We start from the raw sequence: 27,004 nt of genomic DNA on the forward strand, positions 1-27,004 counted from the left end.
TGCTTTCCTTCAAACCAAGCAACAAGGATAGGATAGCCTCACTTTTGATTTGGGAGGCTGGTAGCAAAGTGCCTACAGACCTGGAGTCAGTCCTAGAGGATTACTAGAAGCTGCCATTGGTCTCTCCTTAATCACTTTGCTCCTTGCCTCAGCCACCCCTATAACCTGCTGGCTGGCAGCTCAGTTTGAGGACTATTTGATTAATTGGATTTGTTTTTAATTCGGGATGCAGAGTACGTTCCACCTGCATTTAGTTTCTCATTCAGTCTGTCTATTACTGATCCTAATCCCAAGGACTTCAAAGCTCTTGCCATTTATAGCCTATTAAAGCCAGGAAGTTTCTGATGGATTAGGGCAAGGAATGAGTTTGAAGTTTGTAATGTGCACCACTGTCACCGATAAGGTCTAGTTTATTGCCCGACAGTAGTATCTGTGCTTTTTATGGCTAGTCCTTTTAATTGGTTATACTGAAGTCCAGAGAGAGCCCTGCAAACTACAAGATCTGGAGTGTAGGCTGTAAGAAGACATATTTCTGTCTCTGTTAGGCAATCAGAATTTGCTCAAGAAGGTTCTTTGCTGCTTCCTGAAACATTTCAGAAACTGTTCTTGTGGGGTTTTTGTTCTTTGAAAGGATATGTCTCTTTTTAGGTCTGGAGAGGTACAATTTGGGTAAATAAAATAGCGACTTTGAATAAGCATCCTATATTATGCCTTTTAAAACGATAACTAGCTATTGATACCAAGATTTCTTCTCTTCCTTAACGTTATAGCCAACTAGATTTTTGTTTTGTTTGTTCAATTCTTAATTAAAATAAAGGTGAGTGTGTGTCGGGGGGTGGGGGTGGGGGGAAATGTCTCAGGCCTATAATCTCAGCCTTTGAAACAGAGAGGCAGGATGGTAAGTTCCAGACCAGCCAGAGCTATATAATGAGATCTTGTCTCAATTAACTGATTAATGAATAATGAAGGGGAAAATGGGGAGATGTTGATATCACTTAAAAAAGGAAGAAGAAATGGGAAGGAAAAGGAGAAAACAAAAGGAGTTGTGAAGGAAGGGAAACTAGAGAAAGGCTTTCCTGGGTCACTTGATTTTGTTGGTAATGGTCATTCTTCTCTAGAGAAGTGAATTAGATGGTGCTGCATTGCTAGCAGTCATGTATTAAGACAGAAGACTTTGTGGCCCTTATGTGTCTGGAATGTCCCTGTGTCACGTTGCATTCAAATGCATACATTTACCCCTGTGTACAGAGACCTCCAACATGGTGGGAAAGCCGCCAAGCCCTGCCTTTCAAGCCTGAGAACGGCAGAATGTGGGCTGCGGTGGAGAGAATCTGGAGTTGTACTGTCATTCTGTACCCTATAAACCCGTGCAATTGTCATTTGTCAGTTAAAGTAAAACTTAATACTGCAAAAGAGGTTTCTCTCTATAAACCCTGGTTAGCCACTTTGGGCATAAGGCAAACCATTCACTGTGAGTTTGAGTCACTTTTTTTGTCAAGCACAAGAAAGGAAAAATGGTTTTCTTCCTGCATGGTACAGGCCTCAGCACCGGTGTAATAGAACCTGGGTTTGGAGCTGGGAATTCAGTTAATTATTGAGCAAACCCTACTAAAATATAGTGGTTAATTTTCTGACCAGCAATTTCATTTACTTTTTAAATACTTTGGCTCTAGGGAAGAAAGAGACCCCTTAACTGATGGGGTCCTAATTTTGATATGCACTGCAATGGACTTGCTTTTTTCTGTCAGTGGTTTTAGGTCAGGGCTCTGGCTCTGGTGATGTGGTTGTTGGGGGAGAACATGACCATGTTTCATCTTCTGTGGGGGTGTTTGTTCAATTGGTAACTGGGGCTGTCAGCTCTGGTGTTCATGCCAGCACATGTATATGATCTTTCACATATAGCATACACACACACACACACACACACACACACACACACACACACACTTTTTTTCCTAAGGCTTTGAAATATTAGAGGCAAAAGTGATGTTTTTCACTTTCTCTGCATTTACTAGAATAAATATTGTGGTTAACATGTCTGCTGCTGGGAGGATTAGTGTAAGCAGCTTTCTACCCAATTCCCACTTTTTTTTTTTTTCATTTTCCATCACAACCAAATGCTCTTTTTCTTTTGGTTACAGTTAAGTCTAAATTGTTGGGTTTGAAGTTTAAGTAAATACTTAGATTAGGCAACAGAAATTTCCAGTGGGCTTTCGTCATATTGCTTTTGAGCCCTGTACCTTCCCATTCCCCATTCCCAAATCTTCAGTTTCCAGAGTTGATGGATAGAGAGGCTATTTGTCTTGACTCCTGGCATCCATCTGAAGGAAGCTATTGTACTGTACATTTTGAGTAGGTATAACTCAGCCTTTGGTTTTAATCTATTTCAGTTTTAAATTTGAATTGACATCAGCACTCTCCCCACCCCCAGCTTCAGGTGGTGGCGATCACAATCCTTAATGGTTAGCAAGGGGTTGGTTGAGTCTTTCAAGATGGTCAGCCCAGAAAGGACAGTAGGAAGTAACTGTCTTCCTTTGAGCTATATGCTGGAACTTGGAAAAGTAAGGTCACAGAGCCCATCCATGCACTGAGCAACTCAGACACTTCTGAAGCAGGCTCAAGGTTTATGTGATGATCAGATAGTCAGTTCTGCATGTAGATAGGAATTGGAGGCTTGGGGTCTTCTTCAGCCAACCAGAACATTTGACAATATCTGCAAAGTTGCACCAAAATTCCTTTTGCTTACATCTCTCCTGGCACCTAATAGAGAAGCAAAACTGCTAATCAGTATAGTTTTTTATTTTTCTTTTAATAATTGATACAAGGACTAAGGCTCATACTGTGAAGTACTCAGTCATTTGGCTCAGCTGTTGGTTTTTCATAAGTTTAGCATCAAGTTTGAAAAATCAATTTTAGGTTACTTTTGTATGCCTAGGAGGTGACATTTCTATTTTACTTGCTGGAGTTTTACAGGATGGGGCACTAGATATGAAGCCATGCTGTTACATTTAGAATTTATAGAAATAAAGAGAGGAGATCCCATCCAAGCTCAACAGTTGATTTCTTTCTCTAATGCTGTTTCCTTCTGCATCACTTGTGATGACCAGGCCTGGTGGGTCATCTCCATGTCCTTTGTCTGGATCTCTTCAACACTGCCTTCAAGAGGCAGTATGCTAGGACTTCACAGTAGTCCATTGGTGCAGATGATAACGACATGACACTTGCTGTTCTAACAGTTTATTGTGTGCTTCTTTTATCCTACTAATGGAATTGTGCTGATACTTACCACACGGTATCTCTAGTCCTTAAGAAAAACCTGCAAGGAATCCCTAGCCATAGCAATAAGGCAAGAGGAGGACATCAAAGGGATCCACATCGGCAAAGAAGAAATTAAACTATCCCTATTCGCAGATGACATAATCTTATATCTGAAGGACCCAAAAAACTCAGTCCCCAAACTCCTACACCTAATAAACCATTTTGGCAAAGTAGCAGGATACAAAATCAATCCACAAAAGTCAGCAGCTTTTCTGTACACCAGCAATGTACAAGCAGAAAAGGAAACTATGGAAACAATACCATTTACAATAGCTAAAAAAAAGAATAAATTAATTAGGGATCAACCTAACCAAAGACATGAAGGACCTATTTAATGAGAACTATAAAAATCTAATAAGGGAAATCAAAGAGGACACAAGGAGATGGAAAGACCTCCCATGCTCATGGGTAGGCAGAATCAATATAGTGAAAATGGCCATATTGCCCAAATTGTTATACAAATTCAATGCAATCCCCATCAAGATCCCAGCTACATTCTTTACTGAAATAGAGAAAGCAACCCATAAATTCATATGGAACAGCAAAAGACCTAGAAGAGCCAAAGCAATTCTAGGCAAAAAAAGCAGTGCAGGAGGTATCACAATACCAGATTTCAAGCTCTACTATAGAGCCATCATAACAAAAACCGCCTGATATTGGTATAAAAACAGACCTGAAGACCAATGGAATAGAATTGAAGACCCAGAAATAAAACCGCACTCTTACAGTCAGCTGATATTTGACAAAGGAGCTAAAGACATACAATGGAAAAAAAACAACATAGCCTCTTCAACTACTGGTGCTGGGAAAACTGGGCAGCCATATGTAGAAAACTCAAAGTAGACCCTAGCCTATCACCATGCACCAAGATCAACTCAAAATGTATCAAGGACCTCAACATCAGACCTGAATCCTTGAAATTACTGAAGGACAGAGTAGGAAAGACGCTAGAACTTAAAGGCACAGGAAGGAACTTCCTGAATAGAGTCCCAGGGGCACAACAAATAGGGGAGAGACTCAATAAATGGGACTACTACAAAATAAAAAGTTTCTGCACAGCTAAAGACATAGCCACCAAACTAGAAAGACAGTCAACCATATAGGAAAGGATCTTTACCAGCACAGCAACAGACAAAGGCCTAATATCCGTCATTTACTCAAAAAACTGAGCCCCTCCAAGCCCAGTAAACCAATTATGAAATGGGCAAAGGAGCTAAAGAGAGACTTCACAAGAGAAGAGATAAAAATGGCAAAGAAACATATGAGGAAATGTTCAACATCCCTGGCAGTAAAGGAAATGCAAATAAAAACAACCCTGAGATACCACCTCACTCCAGTTAGAATGGCCTATACTCTGAACTCAGGCAACAACAAATGCTGGAGGGGGTGTGGGGAGAGAGGAGCCCTTCTCCATTGTTGGTGGGAGTGCAAATTAGTACAACTACTTTGGAGAACAATATGGAGGTTCCTCAAAAAGCTCAACATAGACCTACCCTGTGACCCAGCCATACCACTCCTAGGCATCTACCCTGAACAACAGGCCTCAAGATATCAAAAAGACATCTGCACCTCCATGTTTATTGCTGCACAATTCACAATAGCCAAAATATGGAAACAACCCAGATGCCCCTCCACAGATGAATGGATCCAAAAAATATGGTACCTATACACAATGGACTACTACATAGTGATTAGAAATGGTGAAATACTGGTATTCTCAGGGAAATGGTCAGTACTTGAACAAATAATGTTGAGCAAGACAAGCCCAGAACACAGAAAACAAAGGGGCATGATCTCCTTGATATATGACTGTTAAGGTGGGGGGGAGGAGGAGACAATAGAGACCAGGTCTGTGAAACAAAAAACTTCTTGTCAAATGGTATTTCCCACAGGTTTTGGTCAGCGACCTTACATTATGTAGCTAAAACCAAACAACTACTCAACATATAAAGGTCAAAAATAGACCTCTCAGTGAATCACAATAGCTCAAAAGCTACATATGTACGTCCATATGAGACAAGGATAAGCAAACTCTATTGTTGACGTTACATTTAAAGTCCTAGGTGAATTTCCTTTGGCGTAGGCCACGTGGCTACTGTATATGTTTTTGGTATACTGTGTATTGTATATATGTCTACCTGACCTAGGAAAGGGAAAGAAAAACAGGGTGTAAGATATCACAAGAAATGTACACACTGCCCTATTATGTAACTGTACCCCTTTTGCACAACACCTTGTCAAAAATTTTTTTAATTAATAAATAAATAAATAAATAAAAGAAAAACCTGTAAGGAAGCTGCTATTATCTGCATTTTACAAAAGCAAAAAGAACTCAGATTAGTAACTTGCCTAATTCACAAAGCTGCAAATGGCAGTGACGGCAATAAACATAGGGCTCTCTGGATCAAAAAAAGCTCATGCTTTTGCCCAGAGCCCCTGTATCTATTTAGATGACCATGTTGTTGTAGGAATGTCATCATGCTTTATCACTTCTCTGATTTAGGAGTACAAAGAAGAGCTAGATCCTTGTCAGAGACTCAGCTCAAAAAGTAAATGATTGTTTGAAAAGCATTCATGGAGAGAAAAATCTCTTTCCCATATATTATTCTTCCCTGCCTTATAGCTCCCTTTCTCACTCTCCTGCCCCAGTCCTAACATTTTTTTTAATAGTCATTCTAATACTAGAATTCCATACCAGGATGGTCTGTGTTCAGGGCTTTGCTGCCCTCCCCTTCTGTCACTGGCAGTTCCCTGTCGTGGAGGCCTGTTTTATTTGACAAAGAGAAGAATCTGGGAAGTTCCCTCGAGTCCTTGGGGTACTGAGTATCCACAGACAGCTGGCCATTGAAATGGAGACTCCTTTGGTCCAGGCTGACTTTTGGCTCCCCTGATGAAGCTTACAAGGGAAAGTCCTCATACTCCTAAAAAAGCTGTGATTCATTCTGCATTTCCATCTGTACCCCACATTATCCCTCTTGGCTTTCATTACCCTCTAAAACTTCCCCATCAAAGACTTTACAGGGGCACGTTCACTCTTTATGGGTATTGTCTCAAGTGATTCTTTGGGTAGATGTAGGTAAAGCAAGTGGAAGAGCCTGTGGGGTAAACATGCTGTACACATAACCCAAGCAAAAGTCGCAATTCTATCTAGAGCAGAGACATGTTTCTACTTAACCACAGCAGCTGGCCTGTTTTTCGTAGAATGGGAAAAGGAGTTGTCTGTTACTTTGTGGAGCTCATGTGGTAAAAGTTCTGTGTCTTTAGTTCCATTAGTATGAGTGCTTTTTTTCAGTTCTGTGGCAGGTAAAATTATACACAAGAAACATGAGCTGGGGATGCCTCTGGATGGTCCAGGTTATGTACTAGATCCAAAATGTACCCCTTTGCCGTCACAACCTAAGGCTGAGAAAAGTCTAGTTCTATAAACAGACTTTCAAGGGAAGGCACAGCTGACATTTAGTAATGTGTGCCGTGTGCAAGGCTCTGCACTGCTGTATGCCTTCATTCATAGTCCGTTATACAAAGATAGGCTGTTAATCCTCGATAGCTGAAGAAACAGGCTCAAAGTAATTGACTTGTTCAAAGTCACATGGCTCATGAATGGTGGACTGGAAGTTGTTTCCCAGGCTGTGGTGTTTCTACCATTTATTACTGCTTTCTGGGATCCTGGGTTCCTGGAGTATCTTGTTTAGTCCCTCACCTGAGGTCAGGTAGAAATCTGACCAAAGTTAGTACATTTCAATCAGAAAGACACATTGTATTGCTGAAGGCATTTCATCCTACCCTAAAACAATTTGTACTGTAAGGAGGTTTCTTACCTCCATTGAGTAGCAATCATTTACCCATAACATTGGCCCAGCCTTTGGTTGTGGTTCTAACCATTCTTGGCTGCCTCAGGTAGTTGCAAGAAGTTAAAAATCTGAAGCCACATAGTAATGGGGACAGGAAAAATGTAATATTAAAAATGGTTAGTGTGGGCTGGAAATGTGGCATAGTGGTAGAGTGCTTGCCTAGCATGTGTGAAGCCCTGGGTTCGGATTCCTCAGCACCACATAAACAGAAAAGGCCAGAAGTGGCACTGTGGGTCAAGTGGTAGAGTTCTAGCCTTGAGCAAAAGGAAGCCAGCGACAGTGCTCAGGCCATGAGTTCAGGTCGCAGGACTGGCAAAAAAAGAAAGAAAGAAAGATAGATAGATTAGTGTGCTGGGCGCTCGTGGCTCATACCTGTAATCCTAGCTATTCAGGAGGCTGAGATCTGAGCATCATGGTTAAAAGCCAGCCTGAACAGGAAATTCTGTGAGACTCTTATCCAATTAACCACCAGAAAACCAGAAACGGTGTGGCTCAAAGTGGTAGAGCACTAGCCTTGAGCAAAAGAGCTCAGGGACAGCTCCTAGACCCTGCACTCAAGCCCCACTCCTCCACCCCCCATAAAAAAGGAAAAAAGAAAAAGAATGATAAGTGCATGATCTGTGGCTAGAGCTGAGATTCACTTTGTTGGACAGAGGAAGGCTGTGTTGCATTGGATGGTGAATGTGCCAAGGTGCCAACAGTGACAGCAGTGACATCCTTCCCTCTCCTGCTTGATGCTCCCAGAGTTCAATAGGAATTTGGTACAGAAGATGCTCCTGAACTTTCTGGGATAATGATAGGGCTTCAGTGCACTTCCCTGGAGCCACCCCTACTGTGAACCTCCACAGAATTGCTGTTAGAGGCAGACAGAGACCTGCAGGGGAGCTGCCCCTAGGGTGCTGTGTGCTCTTATTGGAAGTGAATGCCAGTACTTGATTACTGCTAACCACCTACTGCAGGAACAAAGAGTAAAGCAAGCACACCAGCCATCAAGAACTCCATCCTCCCATAGCAGCCCTCCAGTGCCCTCTCCTGACAAAGCCTATCATTGTGCCAGCTGGCAAAGGAGAAGTGGTCACAGGGGCCAGCTCCCAAGACCACAAACTGAAGAGGGAAGTCAGGACTGCAAGCTGTAAAGCAAAGACACACTTTGTCTCTCTACACATTCTGTAAAAATCCTGTGTTCAAATGCCCAACCATCTTCAATACTCCTTCCAAACTGTTGGCTCCATTTGTTCACCTTCTACATTTCAGTTCTCCAGTCTGAGTACTAAGTCTAGCACGGCAGTTTTCCAAGTGTGGGTCAGGCACCCAGCACAGTGGAGATCCAGTTAGGCACTCTGGGATGATGAGTCATTGTTTCCCTTTCCCATCTTGTTTCCGTCATGGGGAACGGCACAAGATGATGATGACATAGTCACTCTGATGGCTAATGGAATGTGTGCTTGTGTTTTAGAATTTCCTCCATTTTAGTTTTTAATACACTGATTAGTGAGTGAGTATATATGTTCTGTGTGAATTAAACTACTTTGGGCTTCTCAGTACTTTTTTTTTTCTTTTGCCAGTCCTGGGGCTTGGACTCAGGGCCTGAGCACTGTCCCTGGCTTCTTTTTTGCTCAAGGCTAGCACTCTGCCACTTGAGCCACAGCGCCACTTCTGGCCGTTTTCTGTATATGTGGTGGGGAATTGAACCCAGGGCCTCATGTACACGAGGCAAGCACTCTTGCCACTAGGCCATATCCCCAGCCCCCTTCTCAGTGATTTTAAGAGCATGAATGGTCTAAACATTTGGTCTCATATAAAGCTGCAACCTGTGTTTTAGATATTATGCTTCTTGTTTTATAAAGATCCTGGGACAGTGTATATATGACAGAGATTTTATTTAACTGAAGTGAGGGGTCGGGCTGGGAGTATGGCCTAGTGGCAAGAGTGCTTGCCTCATATACATGAAGCCCTGGGTTCAATTCCCCAGCACCACATATATAGAAAAGGCCAGAAGTGGCGCTGTGTCTCAAGTGGCAGAGTGCTAACCTTGAGCAAAAAGAGGCCAGGGACAGTGCTCAGGCCCTGAGTCCAAGACCCAGGACTGGCAAAAAATAAAATAATATAAAATAAAATAATATAAAATAAAATGAAGTGAGGGGTGTAATGCAAGCAAGAATAAGGATGATTGCTGAAAAGAATCATCGAACCTTCTTAGTTTATTCCAAATTTAGAGAAACATGGGGCTGTGGAGCTACAGTGCATTATAGTACAGGTCATATATTGTCTTCAGTGGTCAGCAGACTTTGGTTTAAATACTAGCCAGATATTATAGAGCAAGTTACTTCCTCTTAGTCATATAAAAGGTACTTTGTAAATGATTTCTGTTGTCAGGAAGATTGATGACAATGCATCTATGACCAGTTAAGGTCCCCTTCTCTGCTTATTCCTGAAGAAAGGGACTCACTTAAGTTCTCATAAGTAATGCAGACCACAGACAGGTCTCTAATACCTCAGTTTGTGTGCCCAGGCTCATTTGTATTCGTTAGTTATCATTTAAAAGACAGTGGCCCAGAGGATCATTTTCTTTGGTCTCAACTTCAGCCCTTTCTTCAGCATGCTTCTTTTGGAGTGGACTACTTCTTAGAGTCTAGACCACAGGCTGATTGACAGCCATGGATGTCTTGGTTAAGCACAAGGCTTCTCTCTTCCACAGGCTTCTTCCAAGATCTGGGAGCATCCCCCAGTGAATCTCATTGTTATGTTGTAACTGCACAGGCCAGATGTTCAGCTATAGTCATTTGAGGCCACCTTTTTCCTTTAACTTTCTGTCTGCTTTGCCTCTCCTTCATTTTGGTGAGTCTGTAGTGGCCATGGGTATTTGAGGGCCTCAAGACTCACAAAAATTAATTCTTAAGCAATTACATGATAGACTTTTTAAAAGCAGCATGATACCTGCTTTTTCACTTCTTACCTGACAAGTGTTATATGAAGAACAAACTGCCATCTGTGAGAAACATTGCTACTGCACCAAAAAAGTATGTGCTAAGAACAAATTTTAAAAATAAAAAACAACTCAGTGGTTGAATTGCTCTAATAATTTCAAAGTAGAATGGAGAAAATATACAATAAATCATGAGTTATTTCTTCAGCATACTAGAAAATCCCACACAATTGGATCTAGAAATGTGATATTTACTCTGTAAATTGATCATAATGAGAAACCCAACCTGGTGAGTCAGGAGGCAGGGAGGGAGTATAGGATTAGGAAGACAGCACTCACCCTAGAAAATCTGGAGGAGAGAGGGTAGGCTTAGCAGCCTGAAGCTACCTGTGGTTGATCCTAGCATAGCTTCTGACATCTGGGTGCACTGATGGGAAACCCTTTTGTCAGAGGAGGTAGAGTCATGATATTCCAGCTGTGGTCCTGAGCCTGGGATCCAGGCTTTCTCTTCCTATCATGGTGATCGCAGACAAGGCATTTTTATTTTCCTGCCTCTCCACTGTCAATTTGTTTTCTTCTAGTTAAGACAGTATGGAGAATTAGTAGTATTGCAGGGAATTAGAAAGGATAGAAATAAAGCTTCTGGCCTGGCCTTCTTTTCCCTTTGAGGAGAAAGAAACTAGTCCTTCCACCTCATTGTGATAGAGTGCTCTCACAAGATAGTTGAACAGTAACTACTTTGTTTTATTTTTCTTTTAGAATCTCTCTGGCCCAAAATCAGGGTTCCATTAAAGGTTGTGAGGACAGCTGAAAACAAGCTGAGCAACCGCTTCTTCCCTTATGATGAAATTGAGACGGAGGCTGTCCTGGCCATTGATGATGACATCATTATGCTGACCTCAGATGAGCTGCAGTTTGGTTATGAGGTAAGGAAGGAGGCCTTCAGCAGTGTGTGTAAATTGACATCTGCTGCTATTATTGCTGGTCTTTTCCTTCTCCAGAGTCATAATAGCTAAACTTCCCAGTAGAGTTTGAAGGCCACACGTACATCACAGTGTGAGTTATGATGCTGTTCTTTAAAACCTGAGGAAGCCCCGTTCTAGAATGACAACTGTGTCCTCCCTGGGCCTTGAACTCAGGGCCTGAGCACTGTCTCTGGCTTCTTCTTGCTCAAGGCTAGCACTCTACCTCTTGAGCCACAGCACTTTTACCGGCCTTTTCTGTTTATGTGGTACTGAGGAATCGAACCCATGGCTTCATGCATGCTAGGCAAGCACTAAGCCACATTCCCAGCCCTCCTCCCTGGTTTTAAGAACTCCCAAGGAGAGTCTCTGGAGTACATTTTCCAAAGCGCATCTATTACATTTAACAAGCATCTAATCATGTGTCCCAGTATAGAAGTCCCCGGACTCTGGCCACAAGGCTCAGCAATAGTGAAAACATTAGTAAGCAAAGAAATGACACTGGCAAACAAAAAGCAGACCCTGTTGATGAGTTTGAAGTGGAGTGCCTGTCTTTACGCAGAAACATTCTCTATCACTGCTCATTTGGGGCGGCTGATGGATTATGCTGGGTTCAAGGGTTAAGTATGGAGACCAGTAAAGGTCTCTCTAGGGGAAAGTGCCAGAGCCCAGGCCTGGTGAGAAGCAACAGCAGTTGATGAGGCCTGTCAGGAAGGATGTACATGCGAGGCATGACGGCGACAGTCGAGCCGTGCACTGCAGGAGGCAGCTATGGTATCAGACTGAAGTGCAATGGAGTGTATAAATCAATTAGCTCCAGCAAGCACCGGGGAAAGTTGGAGATTTATCCCCTGTGGTCACCTTGCTTTTGGACAAGAGGAACCATTTGGGGGGCGGGGGGTTACTCAGGATTTGTTGAATTTGGAGTTGCTAAAAAAAAAAAAACACGACATTTGACTAAATGAAGCCATATTTGGTACCTAATGTTTATTATAGAAGTTTGTCTTCAAATCCTTAAGTCAGAGATTAGGGCTGGGATGTAGCTCAAAAGAGCACTTGCCTAACATATGCAAGATCTTGTGTTTGATCTCCAGCACTTAAAAAATAAAAATGGTAGCTTTTTTTTTTTAACTTTTATTGTCAAACTGATGTACAGACAGGTTACAGTTTCATACGTTAGGCACTGGATACATTTCTTGTAGTGTTTGTTACCTCTTCCTTCATTCCCCCCTAAATGGTAGCTTTTAAAGGAGGAATAAATAAGAACTTCCATACCCACCAAAAATTAAAGGCTTAAGTTTCCCCAGTTGTGTTATACTTTAAAATATTTCACCCTCAATTCCAGTGAGAAAGAAATTGTCCTAAGATAGGTTAATGTGTGGTACCCTGGTTATTACAGTACTGCCAATGAGAGTGGCTAAGGAAAGGTACATTTGTCACTTGGTTTTATCTTCATTCATAGGAAGAGACTTTTATGCCATCTCATCTTGGGTATTGGATAGCATTTAACATACTATTATTTCCTTTTTTTTTCTTCAAAAAAATTGCCTGCTTGTTTCTCTCATGAGGTTGTAAGAAAAAAGACGAATTTTTTCTTGCTAGTGTTTTCTTCATCTAGTATAATGGCTTCACATCTACTGCTGTGTTTATTTTTGTGGTAAAAGTGAGGTTGAAAGAGGAACATTCAGAATGATGGGGCCAGGGTGGACAAGGGCTGCCTCTTCACTTTCTAGTTGGTCTAACTGAAATCTGGACTGAAATCCCTAAGATCTCTTGTCAGTCTGAGAGTTACGCCTTGAGCTCTCAGATCTGTTGAAACCTGGAATCTCCATAGCTCTTTTCATAACAAAGCTGGTAGCTGGATAGTTTATAAGAGGAGTTTGGAGACTCCCTTGGCTTGGTTGGGTTTATTTCCACATCTCTCTTAGGGAGTAGTTGCTGCCTGGAGGAGTGAGGTCAGGAGCTGCCTGGTCTCCATTCACTAGAATCTTGAGGAGCTACCCAAGTCAATGTTTTTCAGAGCCTCCTCCACTGTGAGACTTGCCCGCTCCTATCTGCATCCTCAGTGCCGGCCATCAATTGGGACTTTTCCACAGTGGGAAATGCAAGGTGATGTTCTTCTCCTCACTCTGTGCTCAGACTAAACCGGCTTAGCTAACTTATCAAAGGCACACAGCTAATAAGTGGAAGTGTTGTTACTTAACTTCAAGTTTGTTGGACACCAAATTGTCTTCTAAAGATCTTGCCCCATATGTCATCTGTCAGGAACTACTGGTTCTGAAAACAAATGCTCTTGGTTCTGAGAAGTAACGCTTGAGACAAGCCAACAGAAACACCTCAAATCAAATAGTAATTGGAAAAGGAGAGGAAAAAAACAAGGTTGTTTATCAATACATGAGAAATATGCATAGGTTCACAGTTCTTTGCTTGTGCGGCTGGGTCAGAGCTCTCAGTTGATACTTAAACTTTCTTCCTCCCCCATCCAGGCTCCTAGTGTTGTCCTGAAGCACCTCAGAGCTTACCACTGACTTAGTTTCCTAATGCCTCCAGTACCATTCACACTTCCTGTTTCTTCTTGTGGTCATTTTTTTTTGGCCAGTCCTGGGCCTTGGACTCAGGGCCTGAGAACTGTCCCTGGCTTCTTCCCGCTCAAGGCTAGCACTCTGCCACTTGAGCCACAGCACCGCTTCTGGCCGTTTTCTGTATATGTGGTGCTGGGGAATCGAACCTAGGGCCTCGTGTATCTGAGGCAGGCAGTCTTGCCACTAGGCTATATCCCCAGCCCTCTTGTGGTCATTTTGATAGATTGTGTTCTTCAAGGAACCTTTTCATTTTATACACATTGTAAAATATACTTCTTAGAAAGTTATTCATAATACTCCCTATTGCTTAAAGCTGGTAGATTTTATAAGCTATTGCTGTTTTTCATTGCCAGTATTGGACATTTTTCTGCCCTCTTCCTTTCACTCCTTATAGCCCCAAATGGCTTTAAACTCACAAATTTCCTACCTGAGATTCCCAAGTGCTGAGATGACAGAAGTGTATCACCACTCCCAGCTTTTTTTCTCTTCTTTGATGAATCTTACAGAGGTTAATCAGTGTTACAGTCTTTTCAAAGAATCTAATTTTTGATTCTATTGGTTTTCCTCTTGTGTGTTTATTCCACATTTAATTAATCAATACTTGTTGCGAGTTGGATTTCACTTCCACAAATTTAAACTGCTAGTATTTGTGTAGCTTTTAGAGTTATTAGCTTAAATAATTGATTTTAGTACTTATTTTTCTAATGTGTGCATTCAGATTTCTCTAACCACTGCTTCACATGCATTCTCAGGCTTTGATGTTTCTCTTTTAAGTTCTAAATATTTTGTAATTTGCTTTGTATTAATCTCCTTTGACCCTTAGTTACATGAAAGTACATTGCCTACTTTGCCAAAAATTTTAATTTACTTTTTTCTTAATAATTTCTGGTGTGATTCTACTATAATAAAATATGTGCTGGCAGACTTTATTATTTTGGAATTTACTGAGACTATGTGAGCCAGTAGAAGGTCTGTTTCAGTAAATGTTCTCCATGTATCTAAAAAGAAGGCTCATTCGTGTTTATAGTTTTAATGTCCTTGCCAGGTCAAGCAGGTGAAGTTGGTGACTAACTATTTTTCATTTGACATAACCAGAATATTTCCCTGCTTCATCTTCAGTGATAGCATTTCTTTGGGTTTTTTTTTTCTTTCCATATCCTTTATCATGTCTGCAGTAGTTAAATTCATCATCATAGTTTAAATTTAAAAAATAGCTTATACACAATATGTGCTATGTGAGAACTGAAGATAAATGTACCACAGATCTTTTTTACTCTAGTACCAAAAACATTTTAAAGAAACCCAGTGACAGAGGGAACATTTCATAAAGGAGTGACAAGCAGTCCTCCAGCATCTATTATGGCTTCAAGTCCTACCTGGGAATAGGAGAGCAGACCAAATGATTTCCTGAAACCCCTGCAGGTATTGTCACTCTGTGCAATCAGAAGTTAAGGTAAATCTACAAAGTGTAATCCCATGTGGCAAGGTACCAAACTACTAGGCACAAAAAGTGTTGAATTCCTTCACTTCCCTGTGAAACACAGAGTGTAAGCATTAGCACCTAGCAGCACATGAGATGATGAATGGAAAGCACATCAGTTATTTAATGGAGGAAATCAGAGAACACAAAGGCGAGCCAAGGACTACTTTGTCCAAACTTCTGATGATGCCTTACCTGATAGATAACGTGTAGACGCAAGCCCCAGAGTTTCAACATGGTTTTCACAAATGACAGGATGTTCAAAGCATAAGCACTATAGCAGCCATAGATGAGAGACTGTAGGCAGTGTCGATCTCACATTTCCCAAAACTACAAGAAGGAAATGAGCCTGGTATAAGAGGTATGAGTCATAAGACAGCGATGGAGGACAATCTCCAGCCTCACCTGAGCTATTAGCTTGGTAACCGATAAGGAGCTCTAGAATCCCTTTGCAGTAGGAAGTTATTAGAACCGTTTGGTGCTTTATTCAGCCTTTGTCAAATTTTAGCACAAATAGGTAATATTAATTCTATATACTGGAGACTATGGACAAGACCCACACCTGGGCTCACTGCCAGTCAGATGAGAAGATCAGATCTCCCTGCTGCTTGCCTGTTATCCATTCATAGCACTCTCTTCAGAAGGCTCTGTTTAAAAGAAATGCATGGTCAAACTGTGAAGGGACCTCAGAGATCATCCTTCACTCCATGCTTTATTGCTTAGGACACTGAGGTGCAAAGAGATTGTTACTTTTTTAAGGTGTTCAGTGTCCACTGACTCTTACCCTCAAAGACATACCATAACAAGTTCTTGAGAATGAAAGACCAGAGCACTTCTTCTTTCAGTATCTGTGACTTGAGCACACAGACATTTGGAACTAGTATTCAGTGTAATTATTTATCTACTTGGAAGAAAACACAGGGGTGATTTGCCTGTTTAGATGGGGTCATATTCCCTGTTGGAAGGCACAGAGCCTTGGGAAATGTTCTGTTCCCTCTCCAGCCCTGAAGTCAGGAGCTAGGAATGATCTTCCCTGGCCCTGTGTGTTTCTGACTTGTTTGACAAGCTCTGGTGAGCTACCAGATGTGGACATTCTTTTTAGTCTGGGATAATTTATTTATCTGTTTATGTATTTTACCAGGAAAGTATCTATTGAGTTCTTGATACTCATTGTAAGGGACTCCTAGGGGAACAGTAGCAGTGGATAATGTTACTTGAATGTTTGATTTTTTTTCAAGTCTGTCTGCTTTTATTTCAAGCCTAAAGAGCCGGGAAATAAAAAGCAACTTATTCCTGCTCCCCTCCTCCACCTCTGACAGACAGTTTAAAGCATATGGTCGAAAATGAGCCACAGAGACTTGGCTAGATGCATGAACCTGTGAATTTACTTTTCCTTTCATACTTTGATCCACATTTCCAGCCATAAAAAATTATTAGTGGCACTTAAGTGTTGGACATTTTTCACCTGAGAGATTGAAACATTTCTGGAGAGTAATATTGGTTATAAACTCAGGGCTTCTGTGGAACAACTGTTGTGCTGTTAAGCAAAGTCTGATGCTCTTCCCCTTGCAGCCTAGTGTACCATAGGTGGTAAAGGTTGCCTGTGAGAATTTGTATTATTTTGCTTGCGACTGCCCAAAGTAATGGCGGTTTTCACTTTTTTTAAGTACATAATCCCAAAGAATCATGAGATGGCAGCAAAATAGCATGGAATGTCCCACTTTTTCTCATGAGAGAATAAAGCAGTCTTGGAGCCATCAGCTTTCCTAATGGGAGGAAACACCAAGAGAAGGGCACTGAGCACAGTAGAAATGTATACAGAGTATATGGCTGGGCAGGGCAGATTGAGGAGCTAGGTGGGAGTTGTGTTTTGTTAACCAGGAGAGCTGGCTTGGGTTGGCAGTAGAGGATCTGCTGGGGGACTAGCTCTCAGACCAACTAAAAGGATCGCTGGGAGGTATGTAGTCAATCAGCCAAATCATGAGGGGGATCCGTGATGATGGATACTGAAAGTAGAAAACCTAGAGAATAAATGTTTGAATGAGTTGAGTAGCCAGGGCTCAGGTTTCATGTGTGATGGGGGAACTTAGCTAATTGAATTTCAAAGATGAGAGACTCTATATTACATTGTAGTTATCTATCTGTGTGTACACATAGAGAAGGGAAGAGGACATAATCTGTGATAATCTGTGATTCTAAATAAACTTCTCCACTTTCCTTCCTCTCTTCTTTTTAATTTTTTGTTTGTTTGTTTGCTTGGTGACAAGGTCTGCCATGTAGCTTAGTCTGGCCTGGAACTTGTTATCTACCCCAGACTGGCCTTCAACCCATGATCTTCCTGCCTCCATCTCCCAAGTGCTGGGATTACAGGCATGTACCACTATGCCTAACAGTTCCTCTCTTCTTCTTTTTTTTTGGCCAGTCCTGGGCCTTGGACTCAGGGCCTGAGCACTGTCTGTGGCTTCTTCCCGCTCAAGGCTAGCACTCTGCCACTTGAGCCACAGCGCTGCTTCTGGCCGTTTTCTGTATATGTGGTGCTGGGGAATCGAACCTAGGGCCTCGTGTATCCGAGGCAGGCACTCTTGCCACTAGGCTATATCCCCAGCCCTCCTCTCTTCTTATTAGAGTGGTAGGAAGATAGAAACAGCCTAGTATGGAATTAGACTTCATGGTAACTTCCTTTAAAAGTGAGCAGAGAACTGAAAAAGGAGTAAATTGTCAGTTCTTCTGTTAGTCCATCCATTCCTGAACCTTCTGCCAAGGAGCGTGCCAGAGATTCTGAGTCTGGGAACAATTAAATATAAACAAGATTTAGACTTGTTTCTCACAGGCTCAAAGTCATGATCCTTCTGTTAGGAAATTAACTGCTTGTATCCCATACTTAAGCCCTAGTCCTAAATCTGGGAATGTTCCTGGGCTTGTTGGAAATCCAGGAAGATCTCTGCATCAAAGTCTTTCTTTATGGTACATAGAACCACATATTTCTACCTGCCATGGGTATTGGGGCTGATCCTTTGAATTAATCTAGGGCCCTGTGAAACTTAGTTCTTGTATAACAACACTAGTTGCAAGGGACCTCTAGAGGAAGAACAAGCAAGGGGCATGTGCCTTCAGCGGATGGGTAATCCAGTTGCTGAGGTTCTTGGGGCCTCAAGGAGAACTGGCACCTCATCTTCCAGGCCTTGGCCCCTTGGCCAGCTTGAATTCTTGAGTCTTCTTGAGGTAGTAACTAACCTGGGTGATGACTATGCTCACAAGCACACTGTGGATCCAGCCTGGGCAGCCCACTTGGCTGCTGGTGTGCTGTGGCACTGGCTCTCACAGTGAGCCAAGCCTGACCTTGGCACCTACAAAGCCAAATCTTGCCAAAGCCGTCTGTATCACCTTGGCACCTCACTCGAAAGCCATAGTGTAGCTAGAATCATTGTACTGCCAAAGATGAACCTGTGGAAAACTTTCTTAGGCTGGATAGTATGCCCTCACTGAGTGTCTACTAGCTGGTGGCTGTAAGCTCTCTTTGAGCCTTGTATGTCCATCAAAGTGACAGTTCTTTAAAGGGCCTCTGTCTATTTCCTTTGGCTTTCACTTTTCTTAAGTGCCCAAAGAGTTGTCATTTCCAGTTGGCAGAATGACCACACAGCTCCTTTCTGTGAATCATCTCACCTGTGAGACAGCCAGCGAGGCCCTGCTGGAAGACTGGTCGGGGCAAGTCATCCTTCTGAAGGATCAGTGCCCAGATTCTTCACTTTGCTCTGCAGACCCAAGTGGTCTGTGCAATCTACCCCATCTCCAGCTTGCATTGATTTACACCCATAATCCTCATGGGATGGCTGTGAGTGGTGCTGAAAGAACGTCCCAGCATTCAAGCCAGAAGCCAGGGAAGTGCTGAGAGACACTGCAGCGCAATCTGACCTCTCCAAGCCATTCTGAAGCACCGAGGCCCCGCTGGAGGATAAGTCAAACAAATATTAAGGGGAGGAAATCCAGTATGTATGCTGAACATTGAAATAACATCTGACTGGTTAAAAAAGCACCCAGTTGGAATTATAATAGAGTGGCACTTTCTTCCCACTGAGCAAATTAAAACAGCAAGTTGAGAATTTGTTTACATATCCATTAGTGAAACTTCAAATGGGACACTGACTCTGGTAACTCTCTGTCCCAAAGCAAAGGGTTCCAGCCCTCCTGAGGTGTTTCATTCCCCAAGCCTGTCCCAGGTGAGTGGGTGAGTGGTCTGAGAACATCCTGGGGAAGTTCATTGTGTGCCAGGAGGTGCTGGTAAGGAGAGTCTCCACCTTTACCTCCCCCTGCCCTGGGCCTCAAGACTGAGCTCATGAGGTGGGAAGATTATTTTAAAGAGGTGTTGGTTTGTGCAGGGGTTTAAAGAATGCCCTTTCCCTCCCTCTGTTGAAAAGGAGATAGCTGCAATGATATGCCAACTCTGAAAGGATCCATATGGTACAGTTATTATTGTTCTAGGATCTGTTTGTTGCCTCCTTGGGACTGATTATGAGGAAACTTGGGCTGCTTTAGGAATTCAGACCTTCAGAATTTGGCTTGTGGTTTCAGGATGCAGGAATTTATCTTCCTGGGCTGCTTCTTGGCCTTGATTGTGATAAAGGTGCATGGGTAGTATATGGCATAGGGCCAGGACACACAAAACCACAGTAGCACCCTGGCCCTGAACTGCCCAGCTCCCTCAGGACAGTGCCTGTCGCTCTCAGAGGAAAACTGTATTGCTCCTCTGGAACTGGGAGCTGTGCCATCGGTACAAGGGAGAGTGCATAGTGACTGCCCAGTCTTGAGTCTGAGACAGACAGAGATTGGGATCACTGTTGCACTAGACATGGTGATTCTACATTTGGGAATAATAAGAAAAATGAAAAGTTTGAAAGCTCAGAGCAGTTCCTGACCTTAGAAATACCATAACTGTGAAATGAATCTCTAGCAAGCAAGATGAACTAGTCAGTGTGATATTTACCACTCAACTCTCAGATCGTATTTATTTCTTGGTCCTTGAAAATTGGTGTCTAGGGCTCACATTAATCATGACTGCTGTATATTTGCTACTGTCTATTGGCTGGTTTAGATCAAGACTTGGCAGCCTTTAAAAGTAATATTTCTAGGTTCCCAGCCAGCCTTTGGGTTGGGCTGAAGCTTTGAGGGCAGGGGCATGGAGGTCTTAGTCACATATTGACTCTGATCTTGTAGGGGGAAGGAAGAGGCCACTGCTCACAGGTAGGGCCACTAGTGACATCCATGGCAGAGATCTGGGCTTGACTGAAAACCTCCCTTCATTGTTCCTTTCAGCACAGATTATACCTGCCTTGCTCCATGCTCTGTCTCCATGCTTGGCTCCTGAAAGATAGTAAATACCTGTAGGCCAAATGGATTTAAAGTTGGACATTTAGTTTATTTATGAACATATACTTCCTGTTGATAGAACTTATGATCCCATATTCTATGTTAAGTAGAAGAGTCCTAGTCTTTTATTTGCTGGCCTGCTAAAAAAGTAGCCAAGTCATTTGCACTCTATTTACCTTGCTGGGAACAATGGGGAGTCCCAGTCCCAAGTCTGGGATTGAACTCTCCATCCTTTCCTCTAAACTGATATCTCAAAAGCATTTTCTTACTCTTTGCTTTCCTACTCCATCCCAGAAGTGACCTTTTCCCCTCCTTACTCGTTTAACACTTTTCTCTGCATTCTTGCTCCCTATTCAGCTTTACCTGTTTATGCATATGCTACTGACTTCTAAATTGAAATGCCACTTAGTAGCAGGCTGATGCTTCTTTTCTGTATCTTTTCCTTAAGATGTAAGACTTCTCTAGAAAGTATTTTGGTTAGCTGGTTTTAGACAAAAGAAACACAAGCAGTCATGCATTTCAGCACATGATACTGAAAAATTTAACCTTGACCCAAACCTATATAAAAATTAGCTGACAGTGAATCGCAAAGCTAAGTGTAAAACATAAAACCACAACACTCTTAGGAAAAGTAAGAAAATCTTCCAGAGGATAAGCAAAGGAATCTTATTTTCAACAGCAAAATCTCAGTCTGCAAAAGAAGAATGTGATAAATCGGACCTTTTCAAATGAAAATATTTTGCTCTGCAAAATGTAAGTGCTTGCTGGGCATTGGCATTGGTGGCTCACACCTGTTATCCTAGCTACTCAAAAGGCTGAGATCTGAGGATCACCATTCGAAGCCAACCTGGACAGGAAAGTCCCTGAGACTCTTTATTTCCAATTATCCACCAGAAAACTGGAAGTGGCGCTGTGGCTCAAAGTGATAGAACCCTATAATCCTTGAGTGAAAGCTCAGGGACAGTGCCCAGGCTCTGAGTTCAAGCCTTAGGACCAACCAAAAAAAAAAATGTGTGTGTGTGTGTGTGTGTGTGTGTGTGCACACGCGTGCATGTGTGCTACAGACTAGGAGAAAATATTTGCAACCACATATCCAGTAATGGACTAACCATTCTAGGATATGTAGAGAAATCTCAAAATTGAACAGTAAAAAACAGTTCAATGAGAAAATGGGAATGGGCAAAGGATGTGAACAGACATTTCTCACTGAAGAGGCAAATAGATATGAAACATTATTAGTCAGTAGGAAAATGCAAAATAAAGCTGCAATGAAATGTCATAACACACCTATCAAAAGCTCTAAGATGACAGGGGGAGGGGGAGGGGGAAATGAGGGAGGAGGTAACAAATTGTACAAGAAATGTACCCACTGCCTTACGTATGAAACTGTAACCCCTCTGTACATCACTTTGACAATAAATAAGTAATTATTCCAAAAAAAAAAAAAAAGCTCTAAGATATGACTAGGCACAGTGGCTCACACCTATAATCCAACTACTTAGAAGTCAAAGAGAATCATGTTTGGATGCTAGCCCAGGCAAAAAAATTAGATTTATCGCTACAGAAACAGAAAAAAAATCCAGGCATGGTGGCACATGACTATAACCCAGCAACGTGGAATACCTAAGTAGGAAGATAATGGCTTGGACCAAACTGGACAAAAGTGATACTTTGTCTGAAATATAACCTAAAAAAACCTCAAAAACAACTGAAACCAAAAGAAAACCTACAGAATGGGGGAAAAAAGGGGAGATCTCTGCCAGTTACTCATTGGATAAAGAATATCCAAATATATAAAGAGCTCTAAAAATTAAACACCAAGAGAATAAATAATTCAATTAATAATGAACCAATGAACTACACTTGCAATCCAGCCTTTTTCTGGTTAATTGGAGGTAGAGTCTTATAGACTTTTCTATCCAGGTTGGCTTTGAACTAGGATCCTCTAAGATTACATACAGGTGTGAACCACTTGTGCTGGCTTAGTTTTGCCTTTTTTAACAAGGCACCTCAAATTATTATTTGGATTTATATGGAATTTATGTGAGTAGCTTGGAAAAGCCCCTTTGTTTTTCTACCAAGTTAAACACTAGGACAAATTAACTACACTCTAACTGTTTTGGAAGCTCATTTATAGTTTGAAGTCAGTGTCATTGCTTCCTCTGGGCAGTAAGAAGGAGACTCAAGGAGCTCTTCTGGAAATAGAAGAGTTTTTTTCTCCTTCCTCTGCAGAGGTATACCTTTGGCTCCTGGCCATTCAAACTGAGTCTCACCAACATCATTGTAAAATTTCAAAGCATCAGGCACGTTAGAAAGCAGTGTCTCTGAACACAACCATTTGTTTTCTGATCACTGTTCTTTTAGCCTCACTAAATAATCTCCTGAGATCAGATTTGCAAATAGTACAACCCACCCTTGGATTGACAGTATGGAAATCAGAATGATTTCATGTGCAGTATGTTTTAAGGAGCACAAAATTAGAGAAACTATGCCCCGATCCTGACCCTTCTCCTTCCTCCCATCCCTTCACATGCACCTTTCTCCTCCCTCTTTATTGTCTCCTAAGAGATTCAAATGCCTCATGAAAAAGGGTAGTTGGATTTAATCTTTAATTCAGCTGCTTTTGGCTTGCATTTCCTTCTCTGCCCCTGAGCCTCACAGATTATGAGGTTCCAGTAGGCCCTCAGATGTCATATGGAAATTCACTAGTTTGCTACACAGCTGACAGGAGCTCCTTCTCTTTCTGTGAGCATGTGGCCATGTTTGCTAAATGGAAACCACATTCACAAAGAGTCTGCCACTTTTAGATGAGTGCTGATGGGAGCAAAGGGTTTTGTCATGTTGCCTACCTCCTCTCCTATCTGGTCTGTTCTCAGTGGGTTCTGGCCTTTTTCCATATCTGCTACTAGCACACAGATTGAAGATTGTGATCCTATATGCTTCCTTGGTTCACAGGTGAGAGACCATGTTTAGGGAGAGGAGGTGCTTCTTAGAATCAGAGCAGTGGAAAATCAGAAGACTTCATGATCAGGACCAGAATGGGACTTAGGACCAACTTAGACTGAAGCCATTGGTGTGACTGTGATAGGTTAGGCCATTTCCTCTGTGGGTCTCATTTACATCTTCAGTGCAGGGAGGGAGCTAGACCAAATGACCTCCACCTTTCACATGATCCAGAAGGTTACAGAGTCTAGAGACAGCTTTCATGGGGCCAGCAGCTCACCTTCAACAGTATGGGTGCCACCTCCAGAAGGCTCCTGGTCACACTGTCTGGGAAGCTGGTACAGACACAAGGATTAGGCCTATGTTCAAAGCTACCTTCTTTGGTAGTGTCTTCCTAGTAGTGGTGACCTCTGGAATGGCACACCGTATATCCACTGTGACCAAGCCTACCCTGTCTCTGAAGAAAGAGCACAGAAAGAGCATCATGTGCCCAGCACTAAGGCTCCAACTTGTAGCCAGACTGGGGCAAATGGAAGTGTTGCCAAACCCCAGAGGCTTGGTTTTCCCACAGTCTTGGTTTTCCTGGTTGACTGATTTTAAATAGAACCCTGTCCAGTGGGAAGGTCCCTCAGGCAGACTGAAGTGAGCTGACAGGTAGATCTGAAAGAAGCATGATGTAGCTTGATATGCATTTGTCAAAACCAGTCAACACTAGGGATATCTAGGTGACAATCTCTAGGCTTCCTCCCCCACCCCCATTGTTGCATATCAGGATTTGAGTGTGGACTTCGGTTTTTTCCCCTCCAAAGTGCTGCTTCGCTTCAAATGCTACATCCCATTGTAATACAAAGCCTGAGCTGCAAATGGAGCCAGTTAGGCTCCCTATTCCACTTCATGTCAGGAAATTCCAAGTATAAAAGGTACACTTTGTTCTCAGAGGGTTGAGAATGAATACTGTAACTGGCTTCTCTGTGGAAATCAGCCAGCTGCCCCCTCCATCTGGGCAGCATACGGGACAGAGCCTGGAGGGAAGAAAGATGAACATTACAAACTGTGAGGCTCTGCTCTGCTATGGCTCACCCAGGCTGGAGACCACAGTGGTTGAAGAGGTTCATAGACTTTGTCCCGCTTTGACAGGGATTGACAAAACTTGGGAGCTATGTTCAAGAAAAGAAACAAAACTGATGCCTACCTTTGGATCTGTATTCACACACTCCCCACTCCCAGTTCCCTTACCATTCCTTCTGCCATCTTTTTTTTTTTTTTGCCAGTCCTGGGCCTTGGACTCAGGGCCTGAGCACCATCCCTGGCTTCTTCCCGCTCAAGGCTAGCACTCTGCCACCTGAGCCACAGCACCCCTTCTGGCCGTTTTCCATATATGTGGTGCTGGGGAATCGAACCGAGAGCTTCATGTGTAGGAGGCAAGCACTCTTGCCACTAGGCCATATTCCCAGCCCCAACCTTCTGCCATCTTTTGACTCAGAAATCCTGATACTGGTGCCAGTTCCTTGCACCCAGTGGCAGTCACCCTATGGAACTGTGCCTTTGAAAGGGTTACAGACAACTGCAGCCACTTCAGAAAATAGCTTCCCTCCTGGTGCTGACCATGGTTTCCTGATTGCACGTCCCAGATGGGCGCCACCTGTGGCTACACCTTGGCTCTCCCCAGTCTGCTTCCTGAAGCTGGCTGTGTTTAGCATTCACCCTGCACTTAAAATGCACTCCCTAAGCTGGCTCACAATGTAGCTCCTTATCTTCTTTTCAGGAACATGGATTGAGTGCCCATATATGTATGGTGTTTAACAAAGTTTAACCATATAGACCAGACTATTTAGAAACCTACAATTTGAAACAAATCAAGTTGTCCTTGAAAACAGGTCCATGAGGAGGAACATATATACGATTTTAGCTCTATAAAGGACAATAGTCATGATTTAAACCATCCCTCATTTAGTAGGTGGTGAAATGAAAACTGGTCACCTTGCATAAGCCAGTGCAGGGTAGAGCTCCTGGCAGAGCTCTTCCTGAATCTGCTTTATCCCCAACCCCCTGCGCTTTCTGTGTGATATAAGTTGGTCTAGGCTGCTTCCTGAGGCTTCAGGCAAAGGCAGAAGAATTCAGGGCTTTCCTTTCTAAAAGAAAGACCTCAAGTTTCTGGTTTAGGAGTGGTATTTGTTTTATTTGTTTGCTTTAAAGAATTTGGAAAATGACCAAGATATCATAGTTAAGAATCCAGAGAAGAGATATTTGGGGACCAAGATCGTAAACATTAGAATGGAAAGAACAGATGGAGGATGGTAGTCCATTGTTAGAATCTGCATTTAAATAGTGTGGAATAGCCCCAAAGTAAGCAATCCAAATTATTACTGCATCCCTAAGCAAAGCAGGAGCTATTCTAACAGAGACAGGCTCTGTCCTCCAAGATGTATGCAGTTAAAAATAAATGAGTACTTTGTATAACTAATGTAAGCTTTAAAAAAAAAAAGATGAGTAGGTGTGTGTGGTGGCTCACTTGAGAATCTGAGGCAAGAGAAGGAGTATAGTGAATCTAAGGCAACTACATACACACACACACAGAGAGAGAGAGAGAGAGAGAGAGAGAGAGAGAGAGAGAGAGAGCCTGTCTCAAAAAAACAACAAAAGTAAATGGTAAATAGATGGGGAGAAGGGAAGGAGGAGGTGCTCTGTATGTGAAGGACTTAGTGCAAGCAAGTTAATGACAGCACTGTGATTTCAAGTGACATGAAGCACTGTTACTAGAACTACAGGAACACAACTTGAAACTTCTAATGTCAAACAGCAGTATATAAAAACATCGATGAGTAATAGCAGGAGCCTGAACCCAGTGCCCTTCGTAAAGGTGAACGGGATGGGATTAGAGTGCTGTGGGCAGCCACGAGGAGGATATGGAGTCTGAGTTCTTGCTCTTCAGGCTGGGAAAATGCTTTACTATCTACATAATAGACTTGGGTCTACACTAGGGCCTTATTAGAGAAGGCCATCCCATTCTGTCTCACTCCATTTTGATCCTGTAGTCAGCTGCAGAGTTATAGATGAAGTGACAAGGATGGTATCTTGATTATATCCAGCTGCCTGGAATAAGTCAAGGGCAGAGAGGCCCCGCTGGAGAGCCATGCTCACAAAAGGCTCTAAAGAAGTCTGAAATTCAGGACACCTCTAATGCCTTTTAGTGCAGTGTAGTTTGGCATTCTGTGACTTAGTGTCACCAAATTAACTCCTTCTGGAGAGAAGGCTGAAAAATGACTTCTGCTTATTGAAATCTTAGCATCATTTGGCCCTAAATCAAAGCCAATACAAAAATAATATGATGGGGGTGGAGGGCAGCTTGCAAACAAGGTGGGAAGGGCTTGTAAAGAAGAATCCCTTGGGAAAGTGACCTGAACTTCCTTTGCATAGAGCTTAGAGCTTCATAGACTCTAGGTAAAGAAGGATGGTGGCTACCATCTTCAGCAGAAATGCCAACTGCATCAGATGCCCACATACACCTTTCCTCTGCCTTGCCCTCCTTAGTGTTTAGTTGTATGTGCTTGGAGCCCTTCACCAAGTTTCTTTACTCC

At 42.5% G+C, this 27,004-nt stretch overlaps 1 protein-coding gene across 1 annotated transcript in view; it reads left to right on the plus strand.

Annotated features, from left to right (window-relative positions):
• Ext2 (exostosin glycosyltransferase 2) overlaps nucleotides 1-27,004 on the plus strand; it is a 126,642-nt gene that overhangs the window by 86,494 nt on the left and 13,144 nt on the right. The window contains 1 exon segment of the mRNA XM_048361110.1: nucleotides 10,855-11,021. Within this exon segment, the coding sequence (XP_048217067.1) occupies nucleotides 10,855-11,021 (167 nt within the window).

The sequence above is a fragment of the Perognathus longimembris genome, chromosome 13 (assembly GCF_023159225.1).
Source record: "Perognathus longimembris pacificus isolate PPM17 chromosome 13, ASM2315922v1, whole genome shotgun sequence".
NCBI classification, from domain to species: domain Eukaryota; kingdom Metazoa; phylum Chordata; class Mammalia; order Rodentia; family Heteromyidae; genus Perognathus; species Perognathus longimembris.